This window comes from Myotis nattereri, assembly GCF_964212035.1.
Source record: "Myotis nattereri genome assembly, chromosome: 8".
Taxonomy (NCBI): Eukaryota; Metazoa; Chordata; class Mammalia; order Chiroptera; family Vespertilionidae; genus Myotis; species Myotis nattereri.
In genome coordinates this window covers 25,205,774-25,225,679 of record NC_138083.1, presented here as the reverse complement: position 1 = coordinate 25,225,679, position 19,906 = coordinate 25,205,774, and the positions used below count along the sequence as shown (strand labels likewise).

Here is a 19,906-nt window from a genome sequence, read left to right as displayed (position 1 = left end):
GAGGTATTCAGAACATAATAGTATTAGCAATATTTGTCACCATTAGAAATAAAATCTCTTTTCATATTGTATTATAGTTGTGGCACATATCCTATATAATAAAAGTCTATTATGTTAAGTGTCCGGTCGTCCGTTCAGTCAATCAAAACATAATATGCTAATGATATGCTGAGGCCGCCCAACCGCTTGCTATGACGTGCACTGACCACCAGGGGGCAGACGCTCCGACTGGTAGGTTAGCTTGCTGCTGGAGTCCGGCCAATTGGGACTGAGCAAGATGGGCTGGACACTCCCTGGAGCCCTCCCACAGTCCCTCCCCAGCTGGCCAATCTCCCGCATCCCTCCCCAGCCTTGATCATGCACCGGTGGGGTCCCTTGGCCTGGCCTGCGCCCTCCTGCAATCCAGGGCCGTTCAGGAGATGTCCAAGAGCTGGTTTTGGCCTGATCCTGCTCAACACAGGAGCTGCCCCCTGGTGGTCAGTGCGCTCCCACAGGGGGAGTGCTGCTCAGCCAGAAGCTGGGCTCACGGCTGGTGAGCACAGTGGCAGTGGCGGGAGCTTCTCCTGCCTCTGTGAAGTTGGACATCCCCTGAGGGTTCCTGGACTGCGAGAGGGCGAGAGGGTGCAGGCCCGGCTAAGGCTCCTCCCCCCGACCCCCCAAGTGCACGAATTTTGTGCACCAGGCCTCTAGTCTGAATATATAGCTTATGTTTATCACTACTTTGGATTTATAGTAGTTATATCCACCACTAGGTGACAAGAGCCAATGCCTTAAACAAGTACATACATTACTATATCACAATTTTTATCAGCTTCAGAGCTTGCCGAAGAGGTACATGGCATATGAGAGGTTAATAACCCCTGGCTAAGATCATGTAGTTGTGGCAAAAGACCTCCACCTGGTGGCAGCATACTCCTTAACGGTTAAATGTATAATCATTGTTGTGAAGGAATTTTTTAAAATAACAGTATATTTGAGTATGGTTTTCAAACAGTTTTGACCACAGCCCACAATAAGAAATGGGCTTTACATCATAACTCAGTACACTCCTAAAACAATACTCCACTTTACCATGTGACCCACTGATATTTCTTAATCCCATTTCAAGATTCTCTTTCACTAACATAAAATGCCTGTTGCAACACACTAAACTGCAGTGCAGTATGTCACATTGTACCGTTTGACATTAGGGGAGATCAACTTTCATCATACCTCATGATTTATTACCCAGTGAACTTCACTTTGGTTTCCCCAAAATACCCACACATTTTCTGGGACATAATACTTACATTTTAAATAACTGTTAACAAATATGAACATAGTTTTACTCAGCATTTAAAAGCATTGTTTATTATTGATGTATTATTTCTAGACAAGGAAAGGAACTTGATAGCACATATGCTATCAAGATATTTAACATTCCCATCACCACATTAAGTTCTCTTGTGCCCGTTCTCAGTCAGTTTCTACCTAGGTAGTTACTCTGTTTTGGGTTTTTGTGTTTTTTTTTAAATGTATTTTATTATCTGTTTGTGTATATTTTATGGCAATCATTGTTCTGATTGCTTTGACCATAGACTTAGTTTTGCTATTCTAGAACTTTATATAAATGGAAGCCTACAATATATATTTTAGCCTGGCTTCTTTTGCTTAACATTATTTTTTAGAGATTAGTCCATGTTGAATGTATCAGTAGTCTAGTTGAATGAATATATCCACTGAATAAATATACTCCTGTAGATTTATGAATAACACTTCTGTGAGCATTTTCTTCCAAGTCTTTTTGTGCACGAATGCTTTATCTCTCTTGGTGAATACATAGGATGGAATTGCTGGCTCAGTCAGTCAATAAATGTATGTTTTTAGGAAACTGACCAACTATTTTTCAGAGTTGTTGGCCAGTTTACATTCCCAATAGCAATGTGTGAGAGTTTGGGTTGCTCCACATCATTACCAAGTTTTGGTGTGTCAGTCTTTTTAATTGTAGTCATTCTCAGAGGTATATAGATGTATCTCTTGGTGGTTTTAATTTGTATTTGTCTAATGACTGATGTTGAACACTTTTTTCATGTATTTATTAGCCATTTGTTTTTCTTATTTGTGAAGTGTCTGTTAAAGTTGAGATTGTTTGGATTTGTAGGAGTTCTTTACATATTTTGTTTGCCCATCTTTTAAAAATTTTAAATATATTTTTATTGATTTTAGAGAGGGAGAGAAAGAAACATTGATTGGCTATCTCTTGCCCCTCAAACGGGGCATTGAGCCTGCAAACCCGGGCATGTGCCCTGACCAGGAATCGAACCAGCAACCTCTCAGTGCATGGGAGGACACTCAACCTACTGAGCCAAAGGGGCCAGGGCATGGATGCCCATCTTTTATGTCAGATATGTGTATTAATGAGTATTTTTTTCCTAGTCTCTAACACACGTATTCCTTTTGTTAGTGGTATCTTTTGATGGCCAAAAGTTTTAAAATTTGGCAAGTCCAATTGAACCATTTTGTTTTCTATATTTAGTGCTTTCTGGTTCAGAGTCCTGTCTAAGAAATCTTTTCTTACCCCAAAGTCAGGAAGATAGTTTGGTTTTTATGTCTGGGTCTATGATCCATCTCAAATTAATTATTGTGTATGGTGTGAGGTAGGTCTCCTTTTATTTTTTTCCATATTTATAGTTGGTATTCTCACATCATTAGTTGAAAATACTTTCTTTTCACCTATTGCACAGAATTTAAAATAAAAACAAACAAAACCTGTTAGCCAAAGAAGTACAAAAGTGTTTTTTCTTATGGGCCATAAACAGACCCTCTGGGCCTCTTAGACTACCCTCTACCTATAGTCTTGGTCTTCTATTCCTTTATAAGGTAGGTCTTCCACAGTTATCCTGAGACTCTCAGAAGTTATTCATAAGGTTGAGGATTTCTAAGGCTACAGCTCTTTACAGAGTTTGTAGCTTTGTCACAGAGCTGCTAGCCATGTGTGGCTGTCTAAAGTAAAACCAAATAAAAATTAAAAATTTAGCTTCTGGATCACAATTGCCAGATTTCAAGTGTTCAGTGTCCGTATGGCTATTGGCTACCCTGTTAACCAGTGCAGATACAATATTTCCATTTTTTTTCACAAGTGTCACACAGCACTAGCCTATCTATAATGATAAAAGCATAATATGCTAATTAGACCAGATCTCCTTCCAGACAACCTTCCCCATGAAGCCAGGGCTGTGAGGGAAGCCCAGGACCCAGGTGCCAGAGAGAAGGCGCCTGCCCCCGGGGAAGAAAGGCCTACTCTTGCATGAATTTCGTGCATTGGGCCTCTAGTAGAATAAGAAAGAAGACAGGCCTTGTATACAGTTTATAGGGTGTGAATGAAACTTATGTAGTTTTGATAACTGTCATTCAGCATCTGCCTTTCTCTCTTTGGTTCTTTTCTTCCATTCGTGCTTCTATTTCTCTTCCAAGATGCATTGTCCCTGCCAATCCTTTTTTCTGCCTAAAAATACAGGAGCTTACATAGTTGTCCTCTCCTAGCTAGAAGAAAGAATTCTGCTGGCTGTCCACAGAATCATTCTTCCCTGGAGCCCACGTAATTCTGACCTATTTTACTTCTCCAGTGTTTGAACGTCTTCCAATTGCCTCTGGATGCCTGGGCATCCCCCTCAAGGCATAGCCCAGAGATAAATATGTTGTCTTTTCTATCCTGATTTAAAATGACATTTCTCCTTAGCATTTCTACCTTAAATACTAAGCTTGCAAAGAGTAATAGGTTATGACTGATAGCCCTGCTATGAACATTTCTGTCTAGTAGTGGACTTCGTTGCTATTTCATGAGCAGCCACATAGGAATTTGTGAGTTTCCTCTCATCGTTTGCTGGTGTGAGCTGAATCTGCCTTTGCTATCTTTCAGTGCGGGGATTTTGCTGTCCTGGTGGATCTTCACATCTCACCGCAAGGATCAAACAAAGACACCAGCTGGTTTTCTGAACAGAACAAAGAGGTACCACAAGACTTTTCACTATCTAAATACAAGTAGCCATTGCTAGAAGAAATATTAGCCCTCTTAAGCTTTCATTTTAATTGGTGGACAAGAATATTGAGTGAGATTTTATCCTTGAAAAATAGGTGTTATCTTCCCAATGGCAGACATATGCTTGCTTTTTTATTTTCCTTCAGACACTGACAGGTTCATACATTTCATATGTTACTCTGTCATTTAAACCAGAAAGTTCCTACCTCTTTGTTTTGAGGGCAGAGGTACTCAGTATTACAAGAAGAAGTTAAAGTGACGATTCCAGGTAAGCAGGGATTTTAATCTGATTGGTTGTGCAGGATGGACCGAGCACCTGGAGCAGGTGTGGGGGCTCACACAAGGCTGATCTGTCACACCTGTGTGAAGTCCCAGTCTTGTCCACTTTTATCTTCCACTATCCTTTTATTAGCATGAGCCTGTGACAACAAGTGCAGAGATGTTTAACAGCATTCCTTCTCTCACCACACTCAGTCGCTAAAGGATGGTGAGGCAGTACAGTGAATAGCTGTTTGACTGGGAGCATGATATCTGACCTCCCTGGCCTCGGCCTCCTCATCTGCAATGAGAGGGTTCCACAGAGCTGTCTGAGTCACTCCTGGCTCTGTATCTGCTCCCCACCCGAGTGCTGCCTTGGAAGAGGGTCAGAAGGTGCATCAACTCTCATCCCATGCTGTGCTTCCTTCTTCAGATCCCTGCTTACTGAGCACAGACAGCGAAGCAATCAATGGCCTTTAAGTAACTTTCAAAATATTATACACTTTGTGTGTCTATGGTATTCATTTATCACAAAGCTTCTTAGAGCTAAAAATAAAACTAAGTTTTATTAAAAGATGGTGCCTAGAGAAGACACTAGTGCTAATGACATACACACACACACACACACCTTTACTGTGATAACTTTTCAGTCAGCTTTTGGAGATCACTAGGAAAAAAAAAAATCTCCCTAAAAACACATTTTCAATCAAAAGGCTATAAAATCATTAGGGGACTTTGCTGTCATAATTTCATAATATGTAGTGGTCTGAAACTGGGAGAAGGAAGGCGCAAGATCCTGTATGATGGGATTTACCCTTCAGGTAAAGTACTGTGCTTTGTTCTCATCAAGACTTAATATTTAGTAGGCCAGCATCCCCTACTACAGCTCACCTTCATATAATTCCAAGCTTTGGCTTACCAACACACATCCCCATGATTCAGTTCAAAACAGTTCATTCCCCAAAGTGACTAAGGGGACCTCCCCCAAAAGGCTTCTGACTTGACTTATATTAACAGCACTCTAGAATCCTTATTTCCCTCTATAATTCTCCCAACTTTACCACCTTAGCCTTAGAGATTTCTGTTGATATTCAGTCAGTTTTGCCAAGAGTCAGTTTATTTGGAAGGCTTTAAAATAAAGCTGTGGGTATGTGAATCACCTCCTAGCCAAAGCGTGAGGCTAGATTTTTCCAGGGTGCCACACACAGCTGTGCCACTCCACCTAGTACCTACATCTGAGCAGCAGGGCATGACTTAGCAAAGATGCTCAGTGCACGATCGGACCTGCAGACCTCGCTACAGTGGCAGCTGCAAGAGGGCGAGTCATGCCAAAAAGCTGGGCTTTGCTCCCAAAGCGAAGTTCCTTTAAATTTCTTTAATGTATGTCCACTAACATTAAAAATTGCTCTTGGACAACTGTGTGTGTATAAAACAGAGAGAGAAAGAGAGAGAGAGAGAGAGAGAGAGAGAGAGAGAGAGAGAGAGAGAGAGAGAGAGAGAGGAGGGTGGTAGGGAGAAAAGCTATATGGCTTCATCCTATGTTCAGTGTCTCAGTGCTTTCGTTTTTTCATCATTAGATCATCTGTCTCATGCTTGAGATTTCATGAGCAATCAATTTGATTGCATTTTAATAGCCACTTTATATAGTAAAAGTCTTAAGAATATGCAGTTCCTTTTCAGAAAAAGGAGCTAATTACATGTATTAAACATATGTTTATTTAGAGTCCAGCACAAGTAGTCTGTGTACCCAAACAGTTGAACTCAAACTGTTCTATGTGCAAACTTAAAAAAGCAAACATGAGCCCCTGTTAGCCTAGAGATTCTGTATGTATCTCTCTTGCTCATTGATTTTAACTTGGTCTTCTCATCTGCCCCTCCAGTTTCCCTGGGAATTTGTCTTCTCTTGCACTGCTCTGATTCTGAAGAGAATGCTTTGCTAAGTGTGGTGTGGTCAGTTACTAGGGTATCTTGACTACATTGCACGTGGTCTACCTTCCGTTTGTCAAACCTGACTCATTGAAGGAAAGCCCCGTAACTATAGGGAGAAAGTTTGTGTGTATGGCCTTTGCTTTATTTTTGTCATGCTATTTTTAGTTCTAGCCTTATAGGGCATTTATGGCCAAATTTTAACAATTCTTATTTCCATGTATGTCTTTGACATATTTTCAGGCTCAGTCATCGTTGAACCCTGCATGTGAAGCAAAATTCTTTAATTGTTAAAACAACAGTATGAGGCAAGGCAGCCTTTCTGTTGTGTGAACAATGCCAAGACACTCAACTGTAAACGGATATTTCTGTATTCCACAAGGCACTGCATCTTTGGGCTGCAAAATGAGAGCAGAAGAGAGGGGACCAGTTTTGTATATTACCTAAAAACTCACATTTGTGAGTTAAATCTAGTCTTTTCTATACTGTTTGAGAAGTACATGTGTTTACAATAAAAGTCAAGTTTGGCTCTCATTGCCCTCTGAAGCAACTTAAAACTTTGTTCTTGTTTTAATTTATAAAGATTCTAAGAGATTAATCTGAGATGGCATTGCAAGAAACCAGTGGAACAGGTTTGAGGTGACCTCGGCAACTCTGAGCCTTCTTCAGAGTCTTTGGGAATTGAACCAGAATTATCAGTCCTTATACATCATGTCTGAATCTAAGAAATTTAAATTAGTGTGCATTTTTTCCTTTTCCTACATTAAATTATACCTTTCTGCTAGTATGGCTAATGTGGACAGTTTCTTCCCAGTGCATGTTTGTACTTTTAAAGTTTTGTTTTTCTTTTCATAAATAACACTAGAGGCCCGGTGCATGAAATTCATGTACTTGGTGGGGGGGGCGTGGGGAGTGTGTGTGTCGGGGGGTGGTCCTTCAGCCCAGCCTGCGCCCTCTCGCAGTCCGGGAATCCTTGGGGGATGTCCAACTAACGGCTTAGCGCTGCCGCCGAGTCCAGCTTCTGGCTGAGTGTTGCTCCCCCTGTGGAGTGCACTGACCACCAGGGGGCAGCTCCTGCGTTGAGCGTCTGCCCCCTGGTGGTCAGCCCCCTGGTGGTCAGTGTGTGTCATAGTGACCGGTCATTCTGCCGTTTGGTCGATTTGCATATTAGCCTTTTGTTATATAGGATTGATACATAAAAACAATAGACAGCTGTAGAAATTTGCTGTGGTATGGTATATTGACATTGAATTAAAACCATGAGCTTCTGTTATCTAATAAATATTAATCTACTTTAGAGAAATATGAAAAGTTAAATTATTTTAATCATTAATAGGTGTATATAGTGCAAATGGGTACATACAGTATCATCAACAAGAGTATGGGGAAAAATCAGATTACTGATTTCCAGTTTGCTATTCAATTCACTACTCAATGCTTTTCCCTTTTTTGGTAGATTTGTAAACCCGAGGCCAGAAACTAATGAATGGCAGTGTTTAGATTTTAAGTTTTAGAACCACATTTGAAAAATGGGAAATTTTTGTGTGAAATAGAAGTTTCTGGTTCCTCTTGAACAAATTGGAGGATCTGGTGACACTGTGCCTTGTATTTATCCCCACATTAAGCTCTGGAGGCTGCCCCGTTGAGTGGGTTGGTGTCAGGGTTCCCTCTGAATATTCCCTGGCTCCTTCCTTCTTCCACAGTCTTCTGTCTGGCCATTGTGAGCACTTGCTTGGGGCTCTCAATGTCTCAATAGAACTGGTTGATATTTACATGAATATAGTCTTTACCTCACTGATTTCATCACCTTGGCACTATAATTTTTTAAAAATTATTTTAATTGATTTTAGAGAGGGAACAAGGGAAAGAAAGATAAACATCAGTGTGAGAGATATATCAATTGGCTGCCTCCCTTGTGTGCCCTGAATTCACCAGATCCATCCCTTGTCCTTAAAAGGTAGGCACAGAGCACTTTAATTTTGGGTAAAATAGGGATCGAATGCACAACCAACCAACCTAGCCACACCAATCAGGGCTGGCACTCTAATTTTTACATTGAGGTGTTTTTATCTTCCTTTTAGAAATGTGAAACTAAGCAAAGAAAAATTAAATGAATTTCTCAGATCACAGAGTGGGCCCACAAACCTTAGTAGCAAATTTGCATCTCCAGTATTCTCTATAAGTACATAAAACATTCTTCTCAGCATTCATAGCTAATTAAACAAGCAAACAGAGTGAAATGTTCACTGTTAACTTTTTAATGTGCATGATGTTGACTTTTTTTTTGCATTGTATTAAATCAGAAAGTTATCTCTAATTTTTTAATTTGCTATAGGAAATCTGTTTACTGTTAAAAGAAACCATTAATTCAAGAGTTAAGGAGTACTTGGAAGTTCGTAAACAGCACAGGCCGTCAAATACAGAATTCACAAGATCCAGTCCCTTGTCCTTAAAAGGTAGGCACAGAGCACTTTAATTTTGGATAAAATGTCTGCTTTGTAGAAATGACAATTATGTTTGACTCTGACTGTCATGTTAGTAAAGTGATACATTTAAAATATGTGTTCTAGTGAAGATGCTTTGTTTGGGTAAAGAAAATTAGCCAAAAAGCCCTGAAGGGTTTTTAATGGTGGGCAAAATATATGAAAATAGAAAATAAAACATTCCCAGGGAAACTGTAAATTTCTAAAAGGGTTTTTTTAAGAAGTAATCTTATAAATGGATTTACGTTAAAACTGACTTAATTTGGAGCTTTGTGCTTTTTAAAATGTTTTCATATATGTCACCCGATTTCAGAGGTTCTCAGCTAGGGTGAATTTTGCTTCAGGGGACATTTGGTAATGTCTGTAGAAAGTTTTAGTTGTCGTAACTGGGTGGGAGCAGTGGCCTGGGAACTACTGGCATCTAGTGGGTAGAAGCTAGGGATGCCACTAAATATCCTATAATGCATGGAACACTCCTCCCCTCCCCCCAACACACACACACAGCAAGGCCTTATGTGGCCCAGAACGTCAAGGGCACTAAGGTTGAAATATCATTACCCTATTTCCCAATAACACTTTGAGACTGGTAATGTCTGAGTTATAGATGAAAAGGCTGAAGGTCTGCAAGATGAAGGGGCTTGCCCAAATAAAAGATCTTGTTATTGAGGACAGATTATCTTGTATATTTGGCACTTCCATCCTCTCTTCTCCTCCCAGTACATAGCCCAGAGTCTGATACATAGATTCAGTAACATGATGAATGATAGAGTATTTGGGTGTCAAGTGGCAAAACCTGTCCTCAGACCCAGCTCTTCTGACTCCCAGCCCACTTCTTTCTGGCTTGTTGTTGTTGTGTTTTTAAGTTTTTACTAAATCAGCATTTCATAGCACTCTTTCTGGTACAAATACAGTCAGAGGACAGTGCTGGACTACTGTGAACTGGATTATGCTACTGCACACATCTCTTTAGGAAAGGAATGGTGTTACCCCCCGTCAAAGGGATACTTGATCTTAAGTATTTACCTGGCACAGCTCATAAGCAGGCAGACATTAAGTTTACCCAAACAGTATTGTTTAGATGGTACTTTCTGGTTTGTCGCTTAGAAGTAGTATAAATCTTGTGAAAAGCCATAGGAGCTTGCAATCTTTGTAGCATTCTTTGCACTGAACAGATGTGCTAGTCTCACTTGCTAACTGATACAAAAGGAAAAGGGACAGAGTGGGTTTCAGGACATCCATCCCTGGTATGGCAGTGGCCTGGTCTGCCACCCATCCTTCCTCTCCTGATGAGTGAAGAAAACTAAATACACAGTTTCCCAGCCTCCCTCACACACAGGGAACACAGCTCTAGCCCCAAGATGAAAATGAAAACTTTTTTTGGGCTCATGCAGGCAAGAAGTTTGTTTTTAAACAGAAAAGTGATCTCACTGTAAAAACAGTATTGTAACCTATTTTTCCACCTTTCATAATATAGAAGCCCTTTAAGATATGTACATCACCATTTTTAAAAACTTTGTTTTATTATGGTAAACTATACATAGCATAAAACTTATTGTTTTAACTATTTTCAAGTATATACAATACCAGTGTTTAGTGCGTTCACATTGTTGTGTAACCATAAGCACTGCCCATCTCTAGAACTTTCTCATCATTCTAAACTGAAACTCTTTACCCATTAAATAATAATTACTCATTACTCCTTCCCCCAGTCCCTGGCAGCCACTATTCTACTAATATATATATTTGGCAACCACTAGTAAATAAATATATGTTTAATATATAAATATACAATCATGTACCACATAATGACATTTTGATCAACAGCGGGCCACATGTCTGATGATGGTCCCATAAGATTATAATGGAGCTGAAAAGTTCCTGTTGCCTGGTGATATCATAGCCACTAACCTCTGAGCGTAACACATTACTCACTTGTTTGTAGTGTAAACAAACCTACTGTGCTGCCAGTCATATAAAGGTAAAGCACATGTAGTTATAGTATTAGGCTATACCATGTAGGTTTGTATAAGTACACCGTGGTGTTCACACAATGACAGCATCACCTAAGGACACATTTCTCAGAATGTATCCCTGTCATTAGGCATTGCATGACTGTATATAATAATATACATCACATTTTGTTTATCTACTCATTTGTCAGTGAAGTAGTTGGGTAGTTAAGTTGTTTCCACCTTTGACTATTGTGAATAATGTTGCTATGAACATTGGTATACAAATATTTGGTTGAGTCCTTTCTTTCAATTATTTGGGTATATTCCACACCTGAAGTGGAATTTTTGGGTCATTGGGTAATTCTGTATTTGATTTTTTTTGAGGAGCTGCCATACTGTTTTCCATAGTGACTGCACCATTTTACATTCTTACCAGCAGTGCACAAGGGTTCCAGTTTCTCCACAACCTTGTCAACATTTATTTTCTGTTATTTTGATTATAGCCATCCAATAGATGTGAAATGATATCTCATTGTGTTTTTGATTTGCAGTTCCCTAATAAGGAGTGATGTTGAGAATCTCCTCATGTGCTTCTTGGCCATTTGTATATCTTCTGTGGAGAAATTCCTGTTTATGTCCTTAGCCCATTTTTTAAAAATGTATTTTATTGATTTCAGAGAGGGAGAGAGAGATTGAAACATTAATGATGAGAGAGAATCATTGATTGGCTGTCCCCTGCACACTTCCTACTGGGATCGAGCCTGCAACCCGGCATATGCCCTTGACCAGAATTGAACCCGGGACCCTTCAGTCCCCCAGCCAATGCTCTATCCACTAACCCAAACCGGTCAGGGCTCCTTCGCCTATTTTTTAATTGAGTTTGGGGTTTTTTTTGTTTTTGTTTTCGAGTTATAGGAGTTCTTTATATAGTCTGGATATTAATCTCTTAATTAGATACATGACTTGCAAATATTTCTCTCATTCTCTGGGTTACCTTTTTATTCTCTCTTTTTTAAATTTAACTCTTTTTTTGTTTTGTTTTGTTTTATTAATCCTCAAACAAGGATGTTTTTCCATTGAATTTTAGGAAGAGTAGAAGAGAGAAGGAAAGACAGAGAAACATCGATGTGAGAGAAACACATCAATTGGTTGTCTCCCACATGAGCCCAATCAGGGCCCGTGTCTGGGAGGAGCCTGCAACCAAGGTACATACCCTTGACTGGCATTGAACCCGGGACCCTTTGGTCTACTCACCAACGTTCTATCCACTGAGCCAAATCAACTAGGGCTGCCTTTTTATTCTCTTGATAGTGTCCTTTGACACACAAATGTTTTTAATTTTGATGTAGCCAATTTGTCTATTTCTTCTTTGTTGCCTGTGGTTTTGATGTCATAGCCAAGAAATCATTGCTAAATCCAGTGTCATGAAGCTTCTTCCTATTTTTACTTCTAAGAGTTTTACAGATTTAGCTTTTACATTTAGGTCCTTGATCCATTTTGAGCTAAGGTTTAAGGTTTAAGGTGAGGGTCCAATTTCACTCTTTCATAGGTAGATATCCACTTGTCTCAGCATCATTTGTTGAAAAGTCTGTCTTTTCCTCATGGAATAGTCTTACACCCTTATTGAAAATCACTTGATCATAAACGTGAGGATTTAGTTATGGGCTCTCTGTTCTATTACTTTGGTCTATAGTATAATCAGGGGTCCTCAAACTTTTTAAACAGGGGGCCAATTCACTGTCCCTCAGACCGTTGGAGAGCCAGACTATAGTTTAAAAAAAAAACTATAAACAAATTCCTATGCACACTGAACATATCTTATTTTGAAGTAAAAAAACAAAACGGGAACAAATACAATATTTGTATTTGCATGTGGCCCACAGGCCGTAGTTTGAGGACCCCTGGTCTATATGTTTGTCTTTAAGCCAATACCATAGCTTTTTTATTACCATCACTTTGTACTATGTTTTGAAATTAGGAAGTATGAGTCTCCTGATTAGTTATCAATTTTTCAAAATTGTTTTGGCCATTCGGAATCCACATCACCATTTTTAATGACTGCATAGTATAAGTGTTCATTCTCTAATTTATTGGTCGAACATTTGGATGCATCTGATATTTTATTTTTACTGTTGTAAACCATGGTGCAATGAACATCCTGATGATGTACATATTTGCAAACTTTGTTTGTTTGTTTTTCTTTAAATAAATCTTTATTGTACAGATTATTACAGTTGTTCCTCTTTCTTCCCCCCATAACTCCCCTCCACCCAGTTCCCACCCCACCCTCTGTCCTTACCGCCCCCCCACACTGTCCTCATCCATAGGTGTACGATTTTTGTCCAGTCTCTTCCCACACCCCCCACACCCCTTTCCCCCCAAGAATTGTCAGTCCACTCCCTTTCTATGCCCCCTGGTTCTATTATATTCACCAGTCTACTGTGTTCATCAGATTTTTTATTCACTTGATTTTTAGACTCACTTGTTGATAGATATGTATTTGTTGTTCATAATTTTTATCTTTACCTTTTTCTTCTTCTTCCTCTTCTTAAAGAATACCTTTCAGCATTTCGTATAATACTGGTTTGGTAATGAACTCCTTTAGCTTTTTCTTATCAGTGAAGCTCTTTATCTGACCTACAATTCTGAATGATAGCTTTGCTGGATAAAGTAATCTTGGTTGCAGGTTCTTGCTATTCATCACTTTGAATATTTCTTGCCACTCCCTTCTGGCCTGCATAGTTTCTGTTGAGAAATCAGCTGACAATCGTATGGGTACTCCCTTGTAGGTAACTGACTGTTTTTCTCTTGCTGCTTTTAAGATTTTCTCTTTGTCTTTTGCCCTTGGCATTTTAATTATGATGTGTCTTGGTGTGGTCCTCTATGGATTCCTTTTGTTTGGAGTTCTCTGCGCTTCCTGGACTTGTAAGTCTATTTCTTTCACCAGATAGGGGAAGTTTTCTGTCATTATTTCTTCAAATAGGTTTTCAATATCTTGCTCTCTCTCTTCTTCTGGCACCCCTATAATTCGGATGTTGGGATGCTTGAAGTTGTCCCAGAGGCTCCTTACACTATCTTGATATTTTTGGATTCTTTTTGCTTTTTGCTTTCCCGGTTGGGTGTTTTTTACTTCTTCGTATTTCAAATCTTTGACTTGATTCTTGGGATCCTCTTGTCTGCTGTTGGATCTCTGTATATTATTCTTTATTTCAGTCAGTGTATGCTTAATTTCTAGTTGGTCCTTTTTCATATCCTCAAGGGTCTCACTAAATTTATCAGCGGTTTCTAGAAAATTTTTGAAAACCTTATAACTGTAGGTTTGAACTCTATATCCAGTCGTTTGCTTTCCTCCATTTCTGTCATTTGTGATCTGTTTCTTTGTCTCCACATTTATTATGCTTCCCTGTGTTGATAGAGTGGCTTTCTGTGCTAGGTGTCCTATAGGGCCCAGTGGCTCAGCCTCCCCAAATACCTGAGGTGGACACTCTTGGTGCACCCATTAGTGGGCTTTGTGCACAGTCTTGTTGTAGTTAAGCCTTGATTGTTGTAGGTATCACTGGGAGGAATTGACCTCCAGGCCAATTGTCTGTGAGAATCAGCTGTGTCTGCAGTGGGAGAACTTCTGTGCTGAAGACACCCTTATGGGGCAAGACTTCCTTCAGTGGGGCTTTGGTGCTCACTGAGCCTGCCCCCTGAGTGTGTCCCTGAGGAGTTGTAATCTGTATGGTCTCACTCTGACCACTGGGTACACTGGCACTTGGATCTCTAAGGAGGTGCTAATTTAGCCTCTTCCTGAGGCTACCCAGCAGGAGCTACCGAGGGGTCTGCAGGTTCCTCTTCCTTGTTTGGGTTTTGGAGGTGCCCAGATGAGGCCCAGCTGTGAAGCAGTGCAAGCTGCTGTGGGGCCTTGGACCTTCTCTTGGATGTTCTGGGTCTTTCTGACCCAGCTGCAGTTTGTTAGGTAATTTTAGATATCAAAGGGCCAGCCCATTCATATGCAAAAGCCTCTGCTCGCAGCTTGGGTGGGGCAGGGTCTCAGGGAATCAACAGGGCGGAGCAAACAGCTATGGCTGATCCTCAGTCCTGCCCTTAGAGGTCCCGGGTCTCAGTATCCTGATAATCACTGCAAGCACCTCTGAGAGAAAGCCATCCTCGAGTTCCGCCCACTGCCAGACAGTCCAGTTTCTCCCCGTATGAGTCTGGGTCCCCAGAGACTCGCCCGGAACTGGAGTCAGGGCCATGGGGAGCTTGTGCCTCCCTCCCAATTGCGAAAGACATCGGCATCCTCTGTTGCCAGCCCCTTTCCCCACGCGCTGTACCGTACCTCTGCACTTTACTTCCGCACCTCCTCTATGTCTGAGTGTGCTTTTCTCTTTCCTTCTAGTTGTAGAATTTCCACTCAGCCAGCCTTCCTGTGGTTCTGGATGATGTCTGTTTTGTCTTTTAGTTGTATTTTTGAAGTGGTTGTGCGAGGCAGCAATTTCAGGTGTTTACCTATGCCGCCATCTTGGTCTCTCGCCCAAACTTTGTTTTTTTTATATCACTTTTATTTTAAAGTGCATATTTTTATTGTCATGTAAGAGCTTCTTAAGGATATTAATACTTTGTATGTTGTATATGTTGCTAAAGATTTTCTCAGTTTGTCATTTGCCTTGGACTTGATTTACTTAACTTACAACCCCAAACAGGAGAAACCTTGTTTATTTGCCTCATGGAGGCTTCTGAGATCACCAGCCACCAGCAACCACCAGCGCGATGAATGCTGACCTTATAGTAAGGATTGCTAGAGGGAGGAGGCAGGATGATGATGATATTGCAACCTTCTTTAGAAAAATGGCTAAGTGTCCCTCTTTGAACATAAACTTGATATGACAGCATCATCTTTCCTCTCCTTCCTACTTCTTAATTGAGCATGCCTTTTGATGTGCACATCTTAGCCAGTCCCCTTCTGTGCTGCCATCAACCAGTCCATGCTCCTGCCTCACCTGGACAACTGCAGCAGCCCCCTAGCTGGCTTCCTTGCATGTGCTGTGGCCAATGTGTCACCTCCTATCAACACTTCACTTGGTGTAATCCCTTAAAATCATAGGTCTAATCCGTGCGCCTCTGCAGGATTTCCCCAAAGCTCCCAGGATGAAGACCAAGATCCCTGGGGTAGCTGCCTCTCCAGCCTCATCTTGTACCACTTTTTCCTCATCCAAATCCAGCAAACTTAATTTCTTTCTTCCAAAGCTTCGTTCTTCTCCTCATGTTGGGCCCTTTGCCCCCTGTCTTCCCCTTCTCCTATGCTTCTTTCAGCTCTCTGCTCAAAGTCTATTCCTCAGGGAGCTTATCCTGTTGACAGGTGCCCTGTTCCAGGCCCATGAGCATTCTGAACTTTTGTTCACACTATTTGATTATTGTCTTATCTCTCCGCAAATGTATGAGCCACCCAAAGACAGGTTCTGCCTCTTATATTATCTATTATATCTCCACCACGGAGCACATTTCCCGGCTGGTGGTAGGTACTTTATACGTGTTTGTTCAGATAATAAATTATGTACATGGTTATACCTTTCCTCTTCCTAGTAAGGTCAGGGCCTGCCATAACCTACCTGTCCTGCTTGGTCTCCTCCTGCTGCTTCCCTTTCTGTTTCCTGCAAACGTACGTTCTTTATTCCTCTGTGCCTTTGTGCTTACAGGTTTCTCCTTTATCTGGAATACTTTTTTTAAAAAAACTTTTAAGACCCAACTCAGATATTACTTCTCCAAAGGCGTCTTCAGTTCCCCCCTCTCTGGCACTTAACACTTTCATAACATTTGCCATATTGTGTCATAATTGTGTTATAAGCACTTTACCTGCCTTTCTCCGTCCCTTTTATTGGTTAAGATTGATTCTTTGTCACCTTGTAACTCAAGAGCATAAATAGATAACTGGGCTTTTGGTTGTAGTGCTTAACCTCATTCTAAAGTAACTCATTTCTAAAAGGTAGGGGCTTTATTTGCCCCTCTCTACCACAAGGCTGCTTTTCCCAGATGCCCAAGGCTCCTCATGTTCTAGGCCCTACGCACTGGCAGGGATGAAGTGCACAGACACAGTAATATACCGCCACCTTATATTGTTTAACAGCTGCACAAAAATCAGGAACTGAATACATCCTTTTACTCTTTCCTCAGAGGACCAGAGACGTCTCTAGACATTTATCTAACTGCCTGTTCTTAGCTGCTTAAATGATCTTACTTAAGTGTCTTTTTCAAAGCAATTTCAAAGCCGCTAACCATAGGCCTTTCCTGTTTCCCCTCAGTGTTCAGCTCTGTGTCTCATGATCCTTGAAACTAGAAAGACCTGTGATTACCATATTACCATATTGGTGGTTTGGACGAATGTGGGTGGTTCGTGCTTTTGTATAAATTGGATGTCTTTTCTCATTTCCACGTGTTTTTTACCTTTATCATTTCCAAATTCGTGTAACAGTAATGTACCTCACTCATCATGGCACAAATATCGAACACATAATGCTAAAGGCTGATAACTTTGCTGATTACGCTCATAAAAGTAATCTTTTATGCTCTGACTTTTCTTTCTAAAAAAAATAGCATAAATGGCTGTGAGGCCATTTCGTTAGTCATATAATATAAAGGAATACAATGACTGTTCATAAACTAATCAGCAAATAGCATAGCACAGGCATTTGCTAGTATTCTCATCTTTTTTAGGCCGCCTGAAATGTTATTCCAGTAGATTCTGTAAAACTTAATGTTGTAAGAAAGTTTTTTAAAAGACTTCACTGTCAATCCCACCTCTTTAATATTTTCCCCCTTAGTATTGGGTGTTGCCAGTATTGGGTGTTTCCAGTGTTTTTAAATTTTGCAAGTCTGACACACCAACATTTAAAAAAGATATCTTGCTCTTTGATTTTTATTTCTGTTTCTGTTCTTATGTATTAATTAACTGAACTGCATATTTACAGTCCTTGTTCACCTTTGCATTTTTTTTTTTTGGTCTTTTTCTTCTTAATTTCTTTTTCTTTTTCCTTTTGTCGCTTGTTGGTCAAGGCCCTTCTTAACAGCTTTTGAATTCCTGCCACAGCCTTCCTGATTTTCCTTCCAGCTCATCTACACCTCTGCTGCCAAAGTGGCCTTTGAAAAACAAAATGTGATAGTCTCCAGCTTAAAATCTTTTGTGGTCAGGAACCTTAGTTGCCTAATAGCCTTTATTTAATTCCATTTCTGCTTGAGACTAAGCAGAATGGGTCTGGCTCTTTAGAGAAGAAGCTGATTAAAGGTATTAGGTAGCTCACAGGATCTACCTGTGGGAGGGCCAGACAGCCCAGTTGTGAAACTATGCAATCTGCACAGCCTCAGCCTCAAGGTGGACACAGCTGTGGTACAGGCACCATTCCAGCTGCTGTCTGTGATGCTCAGGACCAGGGGTCAGCTGCTGCCCCCAGTCAGCAGAAGTTGACTGCCTGTCACCTGGATGCTCCTTCTGAAGTTTCTGCAAGGAAAAACCAGATCCTATGGCTGTACCCTAGTTGCAGGTGAGCCAGGAGATGCAAAATAATTGTCATTTACCTTAGGAAAGTGGGGCTTACAAATGTGGAAAGTTAGCAAAACTCAGGGAGAGGATGGTCAAAAATTTGAGGTGGGTAGCCACCAGTTACAAATATTCATGGAAGTTTTTCCTCTTTAATAAACTTTAAAACAATAGCAAACTATTGCCAACTACACAACTCTCCTAACTACAAGGAAATGTGCTCAGCATCTCCTCCAAGAGAGATAACCCAAATTCTCAAGTTCTAGCTCCAAGTCTAGTTCTGAGTGATGTTTATTCTTCTACTAGTTCATTCACAGCCTGTATTTGTTAACTTATTGACGCAATCATAAAGTTAACTATTGTCAACATATCTTGAATAAAATAGTAAGGAAGTAGAAAGTCAAAAACTTAGTTAATATATGAATACTAGAGGCCCAGTGCACGAAATTTGTGCATGGCAACCCAGCACTGACTTCCGGTCTGGTTGAACCTTCCATCGTTACGACCCTGGCTCATTATCATATAGATATACATGATACAGCAAGGAAGACAGTAAAGGAAGATGCTACCATTATAATATCTCTAGCCAGCACATGAAATAAAGAGCTAGTGTTTATATCTTTCCTCTTCTAATACTTATTTCATATTTCCTTTGTCCTTAATCAATATGTCTAAAATTGGTATTCCTTACCTGGCAAAGTGATCCAGACCTTTATTTCTGAGGGATTTGAACCTTCAATGGCCCGGCCTTTGTGAGGTTGTCTTCCCTCTCATTACCTTTTAGTAACTTCCCATTTTTATTCCCTGGTTCCAATAACCATGTACTCTAGCCAAGAGAACACATTTTTCTGCTGGTCACAGTATGTTAATATATCTTAATCCAAGTATTACAAGGTCCTGCCTTGCCATTTGTATCATAACTAAATTTCCATCATTGTATAAGGCCAGCTGCGTTGAACCTTACTTGATTGCTCGGTAGGGTCATTGAATTTTGAATCCACTGCCTTAGTTCATAAAATGAGTTTCTTGGTCAGAAGCACTGTGGTGGTCATGATGAATGAGGCCTGCAGTAAGATGTGGCTTACATAAATATGGCAGGTAAAGTGGGGACATTCAAATCCTGAATAAGAGTCCATTCTAGTGCCTTCTTTGTGATGAAATAAGTCTAATATAATCCACTCACCTCTGCTGATCCATCTTTCTGTGATGAGGGCTGTGGGGAAGCTCACATTAATTGCTGCTGCTGACAAATTGAGCACTTGGTAGAGCTCAGCGTTAGTGAGTTTAAGTCCATGTTGTTGAGTCCAAGCATTCTTGCCACCATGGCCACATGGCTCAAGAGCAGGTAAATGGGCAGCTGGGGAAAGAGACTGGCCAGGGCAGGTCATCTTGTTCAGCTCATAAAAAAAAAAATTCTTAATAGAGCCTTTTGGAGAATATTCACATAAGATACAAATATTTTTACTCTATCTAATTTTGCTCAATGTCTTGTCACCATTCCTTCTGAGTTTCTGCCTATGAATGTGTGTGTGTGTGTGTGTGTGTGTGTGTGTGTGTGTGTGTGTGTGTGGCACTCTCTCCTTACGGGCCCCCAGTGGACCCAAAATATACTATTCACTATTCTGCCCCCCTGGACAGATTTACCTTCTTCATGCCAAGTGAGGTTATATCATTGCATTCATTCACTTCTGGCTGATGCCATCTATTGGGAAAAGCCATTGATTAACCAGGCACAAATTTTTCTCTGCTAGTA

General features: G+C 40.5%; 1 protein-coding gene across 1 annotated transcript in view; it reads left to right on the top strand.

The window, feature by feature from the left end:
* Window positions 1–19,906, top strand: part of SLX4IP (SLX4 interacting protein) — a 188,803-nt gene that overhangs the window by 111,465 nt on the left and 57,432 nt on the right. Inside the window, exons 3-4 of the mRNA XM_081096785.1 lie at window positions 3,899–3,988; window positions 8,538–8,658. Of these exons, the coding sequence (XP_080952911.1) occupies window positions 3,899–3,988; window positions 8,538–8,658 (211 nt within the window). The remainder of the gene's footprint in view (window positions 1–3,898; window positions 3,989–8,537; window positions 8,659–19,906) is intronic.